The following is an 18,865-nucleotide window of genomic DNA, read 5'->3' as shown; positions in this document are numbered from 1 at the left end:
CTCTTACTTGTACTGCTATTTTTAAATCTAGATAGTTTTGGTTTGAGTCGCAGAGTGTTGGAGATATCGGCCGTAGAGATGTCTGTCTTCTCTCTGGTATAATGGAACTAGATGGCACTCGGTTTGTGGTGCTCAGAGCAGCAACGTCTCTTTCCAGAAATCATGACCAGGTTACTCAAGATGATCCACAGACCTTGTTGAGAGCAGTTTCATGTAGGAACTATTTTCTTTCTACCGAACTGCACCCACCAATTAAACCACCGCATAGAAAGAAGCGGCTCAGCCGAGGAGGACGCCATTAATGTTTACATCTCGCGCAGTCACGACCACGAGCCTCTCTATCCACGTGTACATGCATGCTTCATTCTGCGCGGTGATACTGTTGGCGGGTGTAGTTCAGTAGAGAGAAAACAGTTCCCAAATTGGAGAAACTGGAGTAACAGCAAAATGTATTTTAGACACCTAAATAAATCAATATCAGTTTAAGTGTAGACTATATTTAGAATATTTTCATCACTTTACCTTGCTGTCAGACAGCTATACAGTCTGTGTTTCCAACGGGGAACTGAAGACGTTGTATCCATCTATGCTCTCGCCAAAGAAACCAGACTCCATTGAAAAAAACTGTAATTCTACCTCGCAGAACACGGGTGTTGCTGGTCTACCGCTGCCTCAATCAGTTAGTTTGCGTTAATGTAAGACTTTGGTTAGTTCGCATTTCAACTCCCGTGTTCTGCGAGGTAAAATTACAGTTTTTTTTCAATGGTTGCTTTGGCGAGAGCATAGATTGAAACAACAGCTTCAGTTCCCCGTCAGAAAGGGCTGTCTGACGGCAAGGTAAAGCGGTGAAAATAATCTAAATATAGCATTTTTTTAAGAGTCTAAAATGCGTTTTGCTTCTGCCCCCCTTACCACAGCAGTACATTGCTTTGCTCCTGTGCTGGTACTCCTGTCTGTTTCTCCAAACCGGGGGTGTGCCGACCGCCATCTACTGTAGGTACGTCATTTTTTTCATGATTGTCATTGAAAACCTGCTGTGACAGTTTTTTTACCTGGTAATGGAAGTATGAAAAGGATTGCATGTTGGTCTGATCGTCCAACACATTAATACTCATCTGGCTATTGATTGTTCCGAGAGGAGGATCTTTTAATTAACACAACCATCAGGTCTGGTTTTCTACTTGAGAACTAACGAAGGCTGGATTTCTTTATGACTAGCTGTGGATATTCAAGATTAGACTATTTACTTTACTAAGTCACGACTCCAAGCAGGTGATGTTTTTAACACGATTTGTAATCTTTCAGGTTTAATCTCCTTAACAGCAGAGTTATTTTAAAGCACATAACTTGGACGTGGAAACGCATGCAGCTATGCAGCTCACATCTCTCTGACATCTCAGTGCCTGCTGGCTTTAGTGACTGACGATCAGATTACGGTGATTGTATCTTTCTCTGATATATATAAACACACGTCTTCACCTTGTAGCGCGTCTGCTCGCGGTCGTAGATCTTCTTGAGGGAGACGGTTTTTGGGGCGAAGAAGTTGCCCAGTTTGGCCAGATAGACGCCGTTCCTCAACCCCTCCTCCAACTCCGTGGTGGGAGGCAGCTCCTCGTCCAGACAGGCCTCCATCCATCTGCAGAGACACATCATATATCACAGTCAACACAAAGAGCAAACGTACATAAACATACAGCTTAGTCTGCCTACAGGGATAATCACTGCTGTTGAAACTTCTACCATTTCATTTTTCTTATGAGAACCACAACACAATCAAGACAGCTCTTCGAAGGGGTTTAAATTAAACATTGCTGTCCTGGAAATAGAAAGTAGTGTTAAATACAACGACTACTAACTGATGAAAGATAACACACTAAGACTCACAGAAGTGTAGTGTGCAGTCAAATCAGTTCTAGAAATGTTAAAGCAGCGTGGCTGTATGAAACTGAATCATTTCAGTTACATGTGGAGCAAGAACGATGTTGAGGTGTGTTCAGGTTAAACAAAAGAAGTTAATTTAAAGTGAGTTGTGCTCACATTAACAGTATCCTATTAAAGAAGCACTTCTCTTGATCAAATCAACTGATCAGCCTGTTAATTAGCAGATTCATCCTGTTGGTCAGACGGTAACAAGATGTGGAAAAAAACTAATCTGAAGTCTCCCCCATGCAATCGATACTCTCTTTGGACTCCTGATTACTTTTGTGATATCCTGACTTTTCATCTACCTTCACCAACATTTCCACTTGTCCAACACTTCAGTTCATGACAGGATCACATCTCTAAACAGCGCCGCCGCTAGGCACACGCTCATCACGCGTTCATCACGTGCTGTGCATAGGGGACCAAGTGCCAAAGGGGACGCAAACGGCCAGCAATAACACTGACGTTTACCACTGAGGTGTCACGGACCTTGTGGTAAAGACAGCTCATATTTGGACCAACCCCAAACCCCTTTTCCCTGTAAACTAGCATGACATTTGGTATCAACTGATTCATCGCAATCTCAAGATTCATATACTACAAATGTATGTCCACTATCTTAAAAACTGAAACCCGCAACGGCCTTCAAAATACAGTAATGTTAATGCCAGTCAGATCGTTTCAGAGGGTTAACAGTAGGCCAGTAAACCAAGAACTGAGGAGGAGAATAATTGCGCACAAAAGGTATAGTGGGGGGGCACCAGCTAATATCTTGCCTCGGGCACCAAATTGGTCTCTAAAGCGAATGCCTGCGATTAATGCTAGTATGCTAAACGTTACCATGAGGATGCAAACATACTATGCATGCTACTGTTAGCAGCTCTGACGATGTAAAGCGCAGCCTGAGAGGACTGGAAATAAATAGCCACACTTTTGATTTAAGCAACAATGTGGTATTTCTTTTGCAAGGTTATCAATCCAAAAATATCAAGAGGCAGTTTGTGTTTACGGTTAACACAGAACTATATGACCACAGACGACACATGATGACTTAAATGGTGGCGTTACAAATTTGAAGGATTAAAATTGATGAAGAAAGAAAGCACCTTTTCATTTTTAGGAAGTGTTAATCATCAAAGATCACTTATTATTACGGCTCAGCTTCTCGTTGATTGACTGACTGCATTATATTAAATAATGAGGCCTGAGGATCATTCGTCAGCGTGTTAGAGATGATAATGGTGTCAGTGGGTGAAAAGGAGTACAACTCCTATACATTCCTGCTGGGTTTTACATTAAGCTCATGAATTATTCTGCAGCGATAAAACCAGTCTGGCCGAGGCTGGAGGCCTAACCTCCTAACCTGGCCTGTGGTAACCTCTCCTCCCGAACGCAGAGTTCCCAGCATTCCTCCTGTGTGACATTTCATTTCTTTTAGGTCATATCGTGGAGTCACATTCCTGCTGTGTGCCCGTGTCAGCTCTGGGCCAAAGAGAGGAGACACGCTGAGCTCCCATACTGGGACGAGCCTGGTGGACTGGATTCCACCATCTCATGCCATCACCGCCCAGTAACCACGGAGGAAACCAGTCCATTCCTGTCCCTGAAAATATCTGTCAGATATGGATCTGTTTAGAGTTCATTTAAGAGGAGAAGATGTAGAGATTTTAACAGATAGGCGGACACGAGCTCACCACAGGAGGTATGTGAGAGTATTAACATTCTTTAGCTTCTATTGTTTGACAACTTGTTAGTGAACATTTGGTGCCTGATCACAGTTGTGTTTGATTTATCAATATTTGTTCTTCCATCGTAGCTACACTGCAAAAAAGTCAGAATTTTAAAGGTGGCTTTTCCTGTAATACACTGGATCATCTCAAGGTCCAATTACATCTAATTAGATTCACTGAACAACACAGATCTGGACAACTGGGTCAGAGGTCACTGCAACAGAAGAGTTTTCTTAAGCCCAGATCAGACAGAGCGCGTTTGAGAATGAGAGAGTGAAGTGTTTTGAGCTTGAGATGCACCGATCCGACTTTTTCAGTCCCAATACCTGAGCTTTGAGTACCGATCCGATACCAGTCTTTAATCAATAAGCTGTACGCCTCACTGTGTGGAAGTGACTGGGATCATTCTTTTATGTGTAAGGCAACATCAGGCTTCACTTAAACATTGCTTTTCTAACTTTGTTGCTTTTTTGTTGCAGAACGTTTTCCTCACGTTTTTACAGGAGCGCCCCGAACACTTTGAGTTGACTCAGAGCGGAAAAGCACCCGACGTCATTAGCGTTTTTTCTCTCATTGTGGTGACTACCCGGAGCTTTATGACTTTACCAACCATAGTTACCATGATCTGAAAAGAAAACAGGAGGCCTGGAGGCAAATTAGCGAGTTACTTGAGATTTTGGGAAAGTTGTTTTCATTAATTTAAACTGTACTATCAACTAAGGCTGTCCCCAATACCACTTTTTGGGCTTGCGAAGCTTTGGCGAGTAATATTCGAAGGTATTCAAGCCACGCTACCGTACACACACACACACACACACACACCTCTACACACAAGAGTAATGCATAATGTTGTGGGATTATTCCTTATTTAATGGGCTGTTTTGGGATTTACAAACAATGTAAAGTGGTCGTGCACATCCAAAGCCGTAGTAGATGGATGCTGGACCAGTAGAAGACAACAATGAAAAATGAAGAGGTTCGCAAACTGTAGCTCCCTTTAAATGCAATTTATTGGCACATCTTAGTTAGTAATGTTTTGAGTCAATGCTCTTCTTCAGACTTAATAAATCTGCAGCGAGACGCCATATTAAAATGTATACATTATTATTACATACTTATATAATAAAAACAAAATAAAAAATGAAGCATTTGAATAGTGATTTAGAGGTCGATTATTATAATAATCGACCTCTAAATGGTATACCATGGGAACGGTCGAAGCTTCGAAGCATTCAGGTCAGCTATTACTATTAACTATTAGGCACAGTTAATGGTTTGTGTTAAGCTAACATTAACAGTCATTTGGTGGTTGCCTAGCAACAATAAAACCAAAACAAAAGACGCAGCAAACTGCAATAAACGCTCTGTCCGATCGGGCGTCTTCAACAACAAAAAAAGGCAGTGCTGTGCACCTTCTTCTTCATTCATTATTCTACTTTTAGAACTGCTGTATGTGAAAAGTGCAGAAAATCACCCTGTTTCCTCCTCAGTAATGAACGGCGGTGTCTGTTCTGCTTTATTAAGACCTCCAAATATCAGCTCCGATTATGAAAACCTTGAGTTTATCATCGGCTGTGAGGAATTCAGGAATTTCACAGTGAGGTCAAACACGGCCTTTTTGAAAAAGGCAAACAGTCTCTCTCTTTTCATCTGCTCTAAGAAAACACTCCCTCTCTTCTGTAACTGACGTCTTTGTCAAGCAACGACAAGGTTAACTATATCCTGAGTGAGATTAAAAGATTCCTTTCCTCCTACAGAGAGACCCCCCGTCCCGTTACACACACCCACACATTTGTATTACCAGAGCGTACAAACTTTTCAGTTCTTGTCAGGACATTTGGTGCTCGTACCTCGTACCAACACATGAAAATACACTCACACCCACACTTCTCAGTGCAGAGGCCAGCTAACACACACACAGCTGAAACAACTCCCCTCCCAGGAAGTCGTGACATGGGGTCTCCAGACAGGCCCGCTATTGAGGTCGAGGTGACCGACCCGTGGAGCGAGGCCTGGGCCTGCCAGCCGGGAACAACCCCCTCCTTTCACTCCACACCGGAGCAGTGAAAGGCTCCATAAAGACGGCTAACTAATGGCTCTTTTATCAGGCCTACACACCCTTTCCAGGCGAGCACAAACACAGACACACCCTCCACCTCACCAGTAAGAACTCAAGCTATGAACGGGATTCATGAATGTCGACAACTGGCTGGCCAACAACAGCGGAGAGCAGCCAAAAGATGTCTCATGTTGTGATAGTTATGACACTGACAGGCCGGTCTACAAGCAGAGAATAACCACAAATATGAAAGCATTGTCTGGAATTAGTCTAAACAAATAACACGTCAGATGTGATACAGTTTGTGAAGGTGCAAGAGCATCCTCTATGTGAAGGCTAATGCTACCTTCATGTCATACAGATCATAATGACGAGCAGCCAAGTGGGAAAAATGTTCACATCACCCTCCGTGTTGTGATTAAAAAACTACAGTACAATATCTCCCACTTAACAAAAGAACTACACGGCAAACCAGTGGATAAATGGTTGCAAATATATCCAAATAAAATCTGATATTTACATTAAAGTAATCAAAATAGGCAATTAAAAAGGAGCAATACACGCATTGTATTTGGTTTCATTTGTTAACAAACTACCTCAACATAATATAAGGAAGAAAGAGCAAGTCTTTTACGTTTGTTACAGGCAAAACAGTTGATAGGACTATCATGGAAAAATGTAAATATATTGGTAAAGGGCTAAAAGAACGGTCTGCATGTATATCTTCCATATTATATTCAGGGAAAACAGTAAGGGGTCCTTTTATTAATTATCTTGAACATACAGAACCAAATTTAATATATATTGTTTTACTTTTAATATATATATTTTTTTAAATATTAATGTTTTCTTATTTATTTTTTGTCTTTTGTATGTTTGTATATTGATATAGTTGTGTATCATTTATTTTTCTTGAAAATTTTATAAATAAAGTGTGAAAATACATTTTAAATTGTTTTTAAAAGTAAAGTAAAATCTAATAAAATGTATTTTAAAAAAAAAGTGTAAAAAAACATTGTTTACATGTTGTTTTAAAAACTAATAAAGTGTAATTTTTTATATTTTTTTAACAAAACAAATTAAAATCTAATAAAGTGTGAAAAAAAAAAAAAAACATTGTTTGCATTTAAAAAAAACCCCACTACAAATATCTAATTATCAATTATTAAATGTTACGGTATGAATTTAAAAGTAATTTTAATGAACGAACTTTGGTCCACAAAAGTTCAGCATCACTGTAACCATGGTGACAGCTAGCATAACTGACATTAGGAAGCTACCACAACTGTACTCACAATGCTAACGTCAGAGTATTTAAATCCTTCACGTCTTTGGCAGCAAACAACTGAGTACTGAGAAACTGTTGTGTTGAAATACACTAATTAGACTAATCAGCACAGATGTGACGTTGTTTACATGCTGCAACACCCTGTAATTAACACAGAATAGAGAGCAGTACTGTATCAGCCATTCTCACAAATCAAATGTAGCTATCACAGCCATGATGGTCATTTGGCAGCCACTGTTAGCATATCTAACCAAACACTACACACTGTACACATATTCATATTCATACAGTTGTGTATAATTCTGGATTAGACTGCAATCCAGCCTCAAACCTGCAAACCAACATGACATACTCTCCAAATAAAATAATCTAATTTCATAAATCACACGATATCATACAGACCGTAAATATGAGCAGACAAACACAGCCTACTTGTTGTAATCACCACTTTTAAGAAACAACCATCACTGCAGTGTTCATTTCATCAATGAAAACTATTAGTTTATTATTTTTTTAAATATTTAAATTAAAAGTAACCTTATGTATTATGTATACATTAAAATATAGGCTATTCAATTATTCATCAACAAAAAAAACTAAATGAAAATGTAAAAGACGGACGTTAATATTAGGTGAGCATTTTCATCAAAAGACTAAAACTAAATGAAAATCTGGTGCTAAAATGAACACATTACATATAAAAAAATGCCCCCAAACTAGTACCAAAATGTTTGTTTATATCAGGTTTCACTTGTTAATGAACTGCCAGAAATATGTAACATAATAAAAATAGCTAATTTACTGTATTGCATGGTGTGAATGAAGCATGAGGCAGTTTTGATCCTAAATTGGGTCAGAAATCAATAAAACATTTGATATTAACATGTAAATAGTGGGCTGTTGTTCAGAAATGGCTGATTTCAGATGGTCAATTATACTGTAAACCAATATTAAACTAAAGGGGCATTTGGAGAGTGCAGACCCCCGGACCATTTCTGTAAAGTAATGCATATATCCGCCCCGTAAGATATTTTTTATGTACAAAAGGGGGGCCCATAGTTACCTGCAGAACAGGTTTGGGAACCAGTGATTTAATGGGCTACACCCTTACAAGAGGTTTAATAGAAATAGGGCCAGTAGTTTTTCCGTAATCCTGCTGACAAACAGAGTGAAACATGACCTCCTTGGCAGAGGTTACAAAGATGAGGAACACAATATGATCATAATCTGGAGTATAATATCACATTCTGTGTTAGGACTCTGCAGACTAAACTAACGGGCCAAATACTGAGACTAGCTGGATGTTTCTGTTTCCTCCCAACCTCTGGAGCAGTAACAGTTTCTAAATAGCATGACATCAAACAGCACTTCAGGAAAGGATAACGTGGAAACACCACAAATCATTATCTCATCCGTCCCGCGTGTGCAGGCAGGAAGCTGAAGTCGGTGGCGAGTTCAGAGGTCAGTCTCATAGGAAGAGGTCGGCTACTGACACAGGAAAGACACACGGACACCTCGCCAGCAGAGCGTCTCCGGCTGCTGTCGAGGTGCATCCTCTGTTTGAATCCTACGAGCTTCTCCTGCAGCTCGGCTTTACTTAGATTACTCTGGCTGCAGGAGGTCCGTTAATAAAGTTTAGTCTATGAAGATGAAGAAACTTTGGATTTCAGTTTCATACTTCCTCTTTCCCAGGTTTCACTGTGAGCCACAGGCACAACGCTTACGCCACAGTTAATGTTTAATAACCGCTGAACTAACAACCCACAAGCCTGGCTATTGTAATGCTGTATTGTTCTCTTGTCGCTCTCAGGGAGCGGCCTAATAGCTTTCATTGCCTCATTGTTTGGAGACGTTGGATCAGGACAATGACAATTTGTGTCTAGTGTGCAGCCGGCTAATGAGCCTTACATTACACCAATCCAGCATCTTCAAGTGATTAAAAAAAATACATTTTAATATAATCAGACTGAGCCGAAAAATGATTTGCAGATCAAAAAGATGTTGAGGCATTTAAATATTTAAATTTGGCCCAAATGATGTTTCAACAGCATTTAAATGACTAAATGTCAACATGCAGCAAGTCCTACATAGTTAAATATACTAGTATAATTCCCTTTTCCTCCAAAAGTAGTGCATAAATGCAGATTTCTTTAAACACAAACCTGCTAAAAATAGGTGATAGACTTCTTTCCCATTGCCAGTAGACGCTTTTCTGTTAAAATAAGGTTAGTAAACAGAGAAAACGTTAAGGTGGTTTCTTCTTTTTTGTACTTTATCTGTGACTTATTCAGTCTCTCTTTTAAACTCTCAAACCAGAGTTGGTGATTGTTGGAACAGTGGAAAGACTAACAAAGATGGTTTTGATGGGTTTTATTTTGTTTATGTCGAGTTTGAGTGAAGTGTTTTACGATGATCAGCGAGGTAAAATTGGTGTTTCTGTCAATGGAGTCTGGTGGCTTTGAGGAGAGCATACTGATTGTATGTTTCATATGTTAATACATTATAATAATTGTCTAAATCCCTGTTGATTTTATTTCTTATATATTCACTTCAACACCCAGGTGTCACGTTTCCATCACTGCCGATTAGAGCTGGAGCTGATAAATACCCATCACTACTGCAGAGTCATTTGTTCTGGGAATGAATGCTGATTATAACCTTTCCCACTGAAGACAAAAGACAGATTTAGTGGGTTTATGTCCAGTGGGAACGGGGCTCAATATAGTCGTGAAAATGTTGTTAAAACACTAATTATATATAACATCCGTGTCCAAGAAGACTTTTCGTCTTTTGAACTGAGCATCACCAAAACGATGCTTACAGGGAAGAACTGCCATGCATATAGAAATTGTCAAGTCAGCATCTTAGTCAGATGATCTTAAATCACATGAAGTGCATAATTGGCATTAAAACAACTGGAACTACTTTACACATCTAGACTTCTGCTCAGTCATGCAATTTATTTAGACACAGTTTGATTCACCATCAGAGACCCCCCAGAAACCAGATGCAACCGTCACAAACAGTGGCATGAGGTGTGATCTTAAATTCTGCTGCGTCAACATCAACGTTTTCCAGTTATTAAAAACAAAGAATGTTGCAGGCTATGACGCATCCTGCTGGACTATAACCATAAATTTAACTAAATGAGGTTACAGAGAAACATATAAAAGCTTTAATTGACTTCAATTAACTGTAACCACTAGAACCACTATCACGACTGTTTGAGAGAGAGAGCGACACGAGACCGAGGCCAAGCGCTGCCACAGGAGATCCAGATGTTACTCGTTAAATGTGTCCTTAAGACAAACTTCTCGTTGCCATTTCACAATAAAAGCCTCACTGCAGCAAATGTGACTGGAAGTAGATGATTATTGGTCAGTTATAGTGCTGAAAATGTGAGGAGACGCTGCTTTTCTCTGTAGTACGATTGTCAAGTGAATATCTTCTGGTTCAGGACTGTTTGAAAACGTCATTTTGGGCTTTGGGGTAAACAAAACAAAATATCTACATATTAAAGTAACTGTGAGGAACTTTAACTGGTCAATGATCAGTCTCAATTTAATTTAACTTTATGACCTACATAAGTAAACGAGACCATCAGCGAGAAGATTGGCTATTTCTATATAGTTATTCTTAATGCATCGGCGCCAACGGGTCGGATTTCATACAAAATCATTTAGATTCTCCAGAAACTCCTCCAGGGGCCTCCAGCAGCAACCAGCCCACCACGGACAGACCAAGATCCGGCTTCGCTGCTGCCTTCGACCTGCAGTCGGAGCTCTGGCGGGGAGGTGGAAAGCTCCGTGCCTGGCAGCAGTGGCTCCTCCTCCGGCCAGGAGCAGAGCTTCACCTCGCTGCTCCGCCAGTCCCCGCTGGAAGCCAACACCGACACCACGCTGCTGGAGGCCCAGGCCGTATTGCTGGGCCCGCTGGAGGGAACGGGATGCACGGGAGAACCAGAACCAGAACCAGGACTGTGCGGGGTCAGAGACCCTGCTGCAGTAAAATGAGAGAGTTTTCTAAAAGGTGTCTGGTGCTTGGAATCACTACTGCTTCTGTCCACAGGGGCCGCCAAAACCAACACAAAATTAAAGTTCCTCATAGTAGCTTTAATGTTAATAATCGCCAATTTCAGCCCTTGTTAGTGAAGTTTTAACTAAGTTGGTCTCATCCACATTAGCACACATTTCACTGTTTTTCTGTCAGGTGAAGAGGCTGATGCCTTAAACCTTAAACCAAAGCCTAGCCAGCGCAGGAACCCCACCCAGCACTTAAGCCTTCAGTTAAGCCAATAGGAAACCCCCCTGGTGTACATGTAAATGCTCTCAATAACACAAGTCTGACCAGTAACACATAAATGAACATCACAAGGTCAAACACTATGCTAATCTTAGACAACAATGTGCTGTTCTGTGTTGTAACTGACATTATAAATGTATTTGTGCCTGAAAAGGAAAAAGAAGGAAGTGCTGTGTTTACAGAATAGCTGGAAGGCAAATCATGTGTGGTGAGTGTTATCTGGCAGCAGCACAATGTCAAGGTACAGAGACTATTAACACACATATACTGTAACCCCCCCCCTGTTCTGTGCTCTGTTTCCTGTTAGCCACCCACCTCCTCCATTGTGATGATGAGTCTAATTAAAGACTGAGCTTTCAAGAGAAACTCTGTGTGTGTGTGTGTGTGTGTGTGTGCGGTTTCCAGTCAAGTCACCACCTCTATCTGAACCGGTGCTCCTTGAACACAGTGCCGTTTCATGAGAACGGAGCACACGAAGAAAACAAGCAGAAAGGCAACACACACACACAAAAAAAGAGGAGTGCGAGCCAAGTTGTCCATTACATGCTTTGCTGCAACGCTGGAATCTGTGCACCAACTGACCCTCACTGTCCTCTCAGCGCTCAAATAAGCCGACAGCAGCTGGACCGACGCTGAGTCACTGTGAGAGAGATCCTCGCTCAGCGTGTTAAAGTGGGGGAAATAATCAACTGTGTTTCTTATTTCAACACGGCCTGGGCGCAACACATTTCACAGGTCTACGTGTACGCTTAGTGAAAAATAATACGCCTGGTCTACGTAAACCCTCGTACAGTATCTGCAACTCAAAACTCATTATCTTCATATTCTACCATGTTTTAAGGCAGTAAGAATTTATGTAAATGAGAGCAGATTATCACTTAGTTGACTGAAAGAAAGTCATTCAACAACATCTTTTGCAAAACAATTCAAAGTTTAAGTCAGTGATCCCCTGAAGCCTAAGGTTTATGCTCGCCGTAGCGTCCCTGGCACAAGGTGCACAAGCAAAAAATGACATCATCACTAACTAGCGCAAAGGCTCCACAAGTTGTCGCAGCACTCTTTCCTGGTCGTGCACCTCTGAATTTTTGTATATAGTCGCCACAACAAAAAGCAAATAACTTAAATTAAGAAGTAAAATAATGAAATAGAAAGACTCATTTTTAAATACTTCAAAAGCCGGAAATCGTAGAAATCTACATTTGAGTTAATATTTTGTCGGCTGAATCAAATTGTTTACAGGATATTAAACATTTCAACCTTTGTTTCATTATAATACATTTAATACTTGACTCCTTACTTTACAGGGATTGTATAAAAGCAATAAATATGTCCATGAATATGAGACATGAGTTTAATTAATAGGAATTACAATTCCTCCCCAGCATTGGGGAGTTCGTTGTTTGTTTGTTTGTACGCTCTCTGCCCTATCGAAGAATACTACAACGAACAATGCGTTGAGCGTAAACAACACCTTCGTGCATGCTCGCACGCCATCTGTGGAGGCCCGCGCCACAGTGCCTCATGCGGGTATCAACACAAGATAAATCTGGGGGTTGTGAGATGATTAGCAGGATAGAAAAACTAAACTTAACACTTAACTTTCCTCTAATCTTGCCATTTTACTTATGAATTACTGGATAATCTTGCATCATCAGGCGAAAAAAAATTATTTTACTGGATCACAAGATCCCATAAAACCCATGAAACTGGTTGGGAATTACTGGTTTAAGCAATTTAGCAATAAAAATGCCTAACATTCACAGGTTCCAGCTTCTAAAATCTGAGGATTTGCTTTATTTGGTCCGTTTTAAATTATTTAAACTGAATATGTTGAGGTAAATGTTGGTCTGTTGGTCAGACAACAATACCCTAAAACAAGTGAGGATGTCATCTCGGGCTCTCCGGGGCATTTTGTCTTTACAAATGGACTTAATAATTAAGTAATTGGTTCAAATTTTGCTTCAGTAAACACGATGCAGAAATAAGTTAATGAAATATTGACAAGAAAGCTGCATCCATCATAAAAGAAACAGGCCATTCTTTTCATTAGTTGAAATATAATCACAAAAAGAGTTACAGGTGCTCATTTATATCAAAAATGTAAAACATGTGAGTCATTCGTTTTCTATTAGTGACATTATACTAATGGATAATGTAATATTTATAAAAAAAAATGTTTTAATTATCATCCAAAAATGTAATACATCATATGTTCCTGTTTTAGCCCTTCCTCTTCAAGAAAGTCTTTCTTTTATTAAAGAGATGCCCTTTTATTGGCTGTGACCTTTGACCCTGAAGGCCTTCCGAGGACAATAATCCATCACATCTGACCTGCAGCGTTCGAGACATCACTGTGTAAATACCAGCGGAGGGCTGACGTACGAAGCCTGGGGGGGGGGGGGGGTCACAGTCAGTCAGGTGAAACTGCTGCGTCAGCTCTCTGCTGCCGTCAGGTTTCATCACCATGACCGCTCCTGAGCTGTGACGGAGATCCAAACCGGAGGAGTAACTCGTAGAGTCGTGTTTCATAGACGACGACGGCCAGGTGAGCGGCTGTGGAGGAGGAGGGGCGGGGCCTCTATGGAGCACTGATCCCTCTCTCTTTCATTCCCCCTTTCATTCCCACATTCTCACCTGTGGACTGTGTGACTCAGACTCTGTGTGTGTGTGTGCTCTGGAGGAGTAACATTTACACAGCAACCAAAGTAGAGCCTCCAGCAGTGAGACGTGGACCTCAGAGGCACATTCACAGCTACATAATGTTGATTTAAAACAGGCAGTCCAGCAGATTATATCTGTGTCTATGTTAGTAACTTCTTAGGAGCCGTGTCCACCAAAGCCTTTTCTCCTGAGGACAGCATATCTTTTAATGTTTTGCAATGGAAGCGCCACGTATTTACGCTACGGTAAAAACACCAGCAGTGCAAATCAGGGGCCTCCGGCGCGACTCGCCGTCTCTGGAAACTCCCGAGAAACTTTTAAACTAACCGTCATCAATCCAAAATAAAGACAGATTCAGCAACTGCATGGATTATTATTATTTCTAACATAAAATGCCGCCATGTTGGTTCCGGTTTGAAAGCCGGGAGCAGCAGCCCATGAGGTAAAGCATTCGTCCAATCAGGTCTCTAGTGGCAATTGTCATTAACGTTAGTACAGACAGTCATGATCACCGAAGAACAAATGTTCATGACTTTATGACGTTTCATTTAATGCCACCAACCAGTCAAAACAGTCACCCGAGGGCAGACGGTATCACTCTGAAAAGGTCTGAACACTCTTGAGCCACATTGTTCTCCTCGTAGCAACACAATGTCGGGGCCTGGCATTACATCATATTCATTGCAGCAGCGGCGGCGGCTGTACACAAGAGTATTTGTGTGGAAACTGTTTGAAAACAGGAAATTACAGGCTAATGGCCAGAGCTGCAGGAGGAACTGGGCTGGTCCGGCTGTGAAGGGTGACACGGAGAAGACGGAGCGTTAAACTGATGTAGAAACACACTCACTTATCGTGTTTCACACCATGAAAAACAACTTCAACAATCTTTTTATTTTAAGAAGCAGGTCCATCTGCATTCTGTTCTGCTTTTCTCAAATAGAAACGTCCTCTCAGCCTTTAGCAGAAAGCAGTGACGTAGGTTACTAAATTAAGCTAATCAATAAGGTTATGAATAATATGAATGCTAACACTAGCTGAGTCACAGTTAGCTTTTTTGGAAAATGACTGAAAGGGTTAGTTTGGATTTTTTTTAAGTGGGTTTGTATGTATACTCCGAGTTCTGTGAGGTAAAATGACTGTTTTTGTGAATGGAGTCTGATGGTTGTGAAGACAGCAATATGAAAGTCTCTGAGACAGCAATATGACGGCTTCAGTTCCCCGTCAGAAAGGGCGGTCTGACGGCGAGGTGAAGCTGCTGTGGACGGGAGCACCTAAAGAAAGTCAATATCAGTTTAAGTGTACGCTATATTTAGAATATTTTCACCGCTTTACTTCTCCGTCAGACAGCTCTTTCTGACGGGGAACTGAAGCAGTTATATCGCTCTCTTCAAAGCCACCAGACTCCATTCACAAAAACTGTAATCTTACCTCTCAGAACACAGGAGTTGCTGGTCTACCGCTGCATCCATCGGTTAGTTTGTTTGTATTATTGTGTGACTTTCAGATCCGAACTAACGTGGCGTCCACAGCAGTACATCGCTGAGCTTCCGTGCCGGCACTTCTGTCTGCTTCTCCAAACTGAGAGCACGCCGACCGCCATCTAAGTTACTGAGTGTAACGTTAATACACTGACTATAAGGATGTATATACAGGTATACTGTACATGTAGCAGCGTCATCATGCAGAAACCTTCGTCAGGTCACGTGGGAAAAAGTTGTTAGAAGAGCTTGAAGGGAAAATAGCATTTTGACACTAAAACCTACATACTTTGACCAAACTTCGGATTGAATACATAAGAAACACCAATAGGAAGCTACAGAATGGTATTTAAATCTTAAAAAATAAAATAATAATGGACCCACCCTTTGAAATCAGAATTCCGATTTAGAGTTATTCATCTTTTCCTACAGTCTGTGTCTCGTTAACACCCTCCCTCGTCATTGTGCAATGCATAAAGTGAGTAATCCGTTTTCAAAATGTATATATTACACAACATTTTCAGTACAAACTTCTGCTTCCCAGCGAACAACGACAAAAAACAGACATGAATGTGACAGTAAAGTTTGTAAAGTAAGAGGGATTATGTCTGGGAGACGTTGTGGGTGTCGGAGAATAACAGAAAGTGACAACACTCGACTCTGTGTGAAGGATTACAGATCAAATCAGAGATTATCTCTCTGTTTACTGTGATGGATTATCTCGCTCTGTCACCGTCGTCTTTTTCATACAAACGGCTACTCTGCAACAATCTGCACGCTCCCACACTGGAGACAAGTAGTGACGTAAGTACAGTAGGTACATGGTGTGTCTCACCACAGACAGACACAGAACAACTGTAGACTGGTTTATTAAGTTGTGACATAACTTTAATAAATGAGTCTACGGTTGTTCTCTGTCTGTCTGCGGCTGGTAGAACTGGCAGAAAGACAGTTTTATTACGGTTGTAACAGCACGTCAAGGTCACACTACGGTATTTATCTATGACGGTAGCACGGTGAACGAGTTATTGAGGTTTGGAGATGCTGTCTTCAGGAGATACGCCAGTCTCACACATGCAAACACACACATGTAAAAATCACGAGTTCCTGCAGGTATTTTTCCTGGGAAAGACGAGGAGAGTTTGGAGAGAATTCCCGGTGAAGACTGAGATCTCAGTTCCCAGTATTAAACTTTATTTCTCACGACTTTATAGCTGGTATAGCAGAAGCAAATTTAATTTAACAGACTGATCTTAAAGGTGAGTGTTTCAATGCATTTTAGATTTAAAATAATAAATCAAATGTAACAAAGAAATCCAATAAGTTCAGATAAGACGTCCTCTCTGAGATAAAAACAAAACAAAACATGATAAATATGTTACCTCGCTGTTAACTGTCAATGATGCCAACAAAATATCACTGTGGTATTTGTGCTATTTGCCCCGACAGCAACAGCCTGGTCTCGGGGTAGATGCCGATCATTCTTTAGTGTCAGTTACTTTCACACAAACCTCTTTAAAAATTCAGCCATTCATCAACATTCACTGAAAACGTGTATTTGTCAGAGGCGGCACGTCTTTGCTGTCACACAAGTAAACAAACACAGTTACTATGACCTAAGCAGGAAGGATTGCCTGTTACACCTATCATCATCATCATCATCATCATCCTCATCCTCAGAGTCAATAAAACACCAGCGTGTTGGCAGACAGTCGGTGACAGTGAGGAGGAAACCTGCCAACCGCAGCAGGTAAACTCTGCTGCCGTCACTAAGCAACAACACTCTCTACAGGACATAGTCAGAGTCAGCAGAGTCAAATAAAGATGCAGAGGACTCCCATTTATGTCACATCTCTGAAGAGTATTTGCAACATGTACACACCTAATGAACAGACTACGTTTTGCCTCTGTGAACATGTGGAGAGTGATGAGGAGAGTGTGAGAACATCTCGAGACGACGGGTGAGATCCAACATGGAGGATTAAACTACCGATCCTTAACAAACTGTCCTGAAACAAACCAAACCGTCATTCCTCCCCCCTGATTATACCATCTCAACTCTGGATAACTTGGACGACTTCAAGGACAACTACCTTCACAGACATCACGAGTCCACCATAGAAACACAGACACAGACAACGGGAACACCACCGTTGAGGTCAGAGTACTCAAATCCATAAACAACTAGAAGTGCACTCGGAGAGCGCAGACCTCCGCCAAGGCAGGTTTCATGAGGGAATAAGAAGTATTTCTTTAAGGGCGATTTCATCATAGGAACAAATGATCCAAACCGTGCCCTCGCCGTTCAGCTAGCGCCATCATCCACATGTATTTTGTTTATGTTGAGATAAGGTGTATGCCGTCGTGGATGCTATCCCAAATCACATAACAGATAGTATTTCCTTCTGAATCAAACTGCAACTCTGCTTGAGTATTTCTCGACACATAAAGAAACCCAAGAGTTTGCCTATGCATGCTTAATCCACCTCGTACGCCTCGTGGGGAGGAGTGGCCGGCAGTAGACCAGCGTTCGTGTCCCGTGTGCAACCAAAAGTCAACGTTAATTTATTTGTCACGTAAGTAACACCACTTCTGAGTTATTTTAAGCCAAATCAAGACCCAAATCTTGAACTTTTCCTAAACCTAATTTAGTAGTTTTCTTGCCTAATCCTAAGGAAGTTGTTTCCTGTGAAGACGGAAGTTTATTTTGAAAAGATTATATGCATGTAACAAGCGGAAATTGACACCTGTTGCTGGACATTCGTAGGAGAACGCACGAGAAAAAAAAAAGAGGAATAACTTTGTCGTAAGATATCATAGGAACCGTTGTGTGTTGAAAATATGAAGTCAGATCACATCATTTCTGAAGAACTGGCACACTGGAGCCCACAAAGACACCAAGGTTACAACATGACAACATGAGCGATCAGGTCTGAGGTTGAATACCGGAGGCAAACTGGCAGCTGAGTGTAAAAAGAGAGTTTCCAGTTATTCATCAGTCTGCTCAGCAGCATGCAAAATAGGAATTTGAATAAAAGTATTCTGTAAAAGACAAATGAAAACACCTTGACCTTACTACCGTTATATTTAGAATAGTCAAATAAGGCAGCTTTTGTTGAGTGTGAGAGTCAAGCCCCCCATCTCCATTCTTTATGCTAAGCTAAGATAGCTTCATATTTACTGTACAGACATGAGAGTGGTACCAATCTATCATTTAACTCTGGGCAAGAAAGCAAATAAGCATTTCCCCCAAAATGTCGAAGTACTGTTTTAACAGAAAAGGAAAGCGAGCCGAGAACCTCCCTTACCTTCGGGACAAGGCTGGCAGTAAAAAATGACCTGCCATCCAACGTTTATAGAGTTTAGGACAGTTATGTAAAATGGAAAATGATGCTACACTCTGAGGCTTAAAGAGGACCTATTA

General features: G+C 41.0%; 1 protein-coding gene across 1 annotated transcript in view; it reads right to left on the bottom strand.

Moving 5' to 3' along the window:
* The window catches only part of iqgap1 (IQ motif containing GTPase activating protein 1), a 61,151-nt gene that overhangs the window by 31,300 nt on the left and 10,986 nt on the right, over positions 1-18,865 (bottom strand). The window contains exon 3 of the mRNA XM_037753161.1: positions 1,480-1,636. Coding sequence (XP_037609089.1) covers positions 1,480-1,636 — 157 coding nt within the window. The remainder of the gene's footprint in view (positions 1-1,479; positions 1,637-18,865) is intronic.

This window comes from Sebastes umbrosus, chromosome 2 (genome assembly GCF_015220745.1).
Source record: "Sebastes umbrosus isolate fSebUmb1 chromosome 2, fSebUmb1.pri, whole genome shotgun sequence".
NCBI lineage: Eukaryota > Metazoa > Chordata > Actinopteri > Perciformes > Sebastidae > Sebastes > Sebastes umbrosus.
Note: the sequence above shows the minus strand (reverse complement) of the source record. Positions and strands in the feature narration are given on the sequence as shown.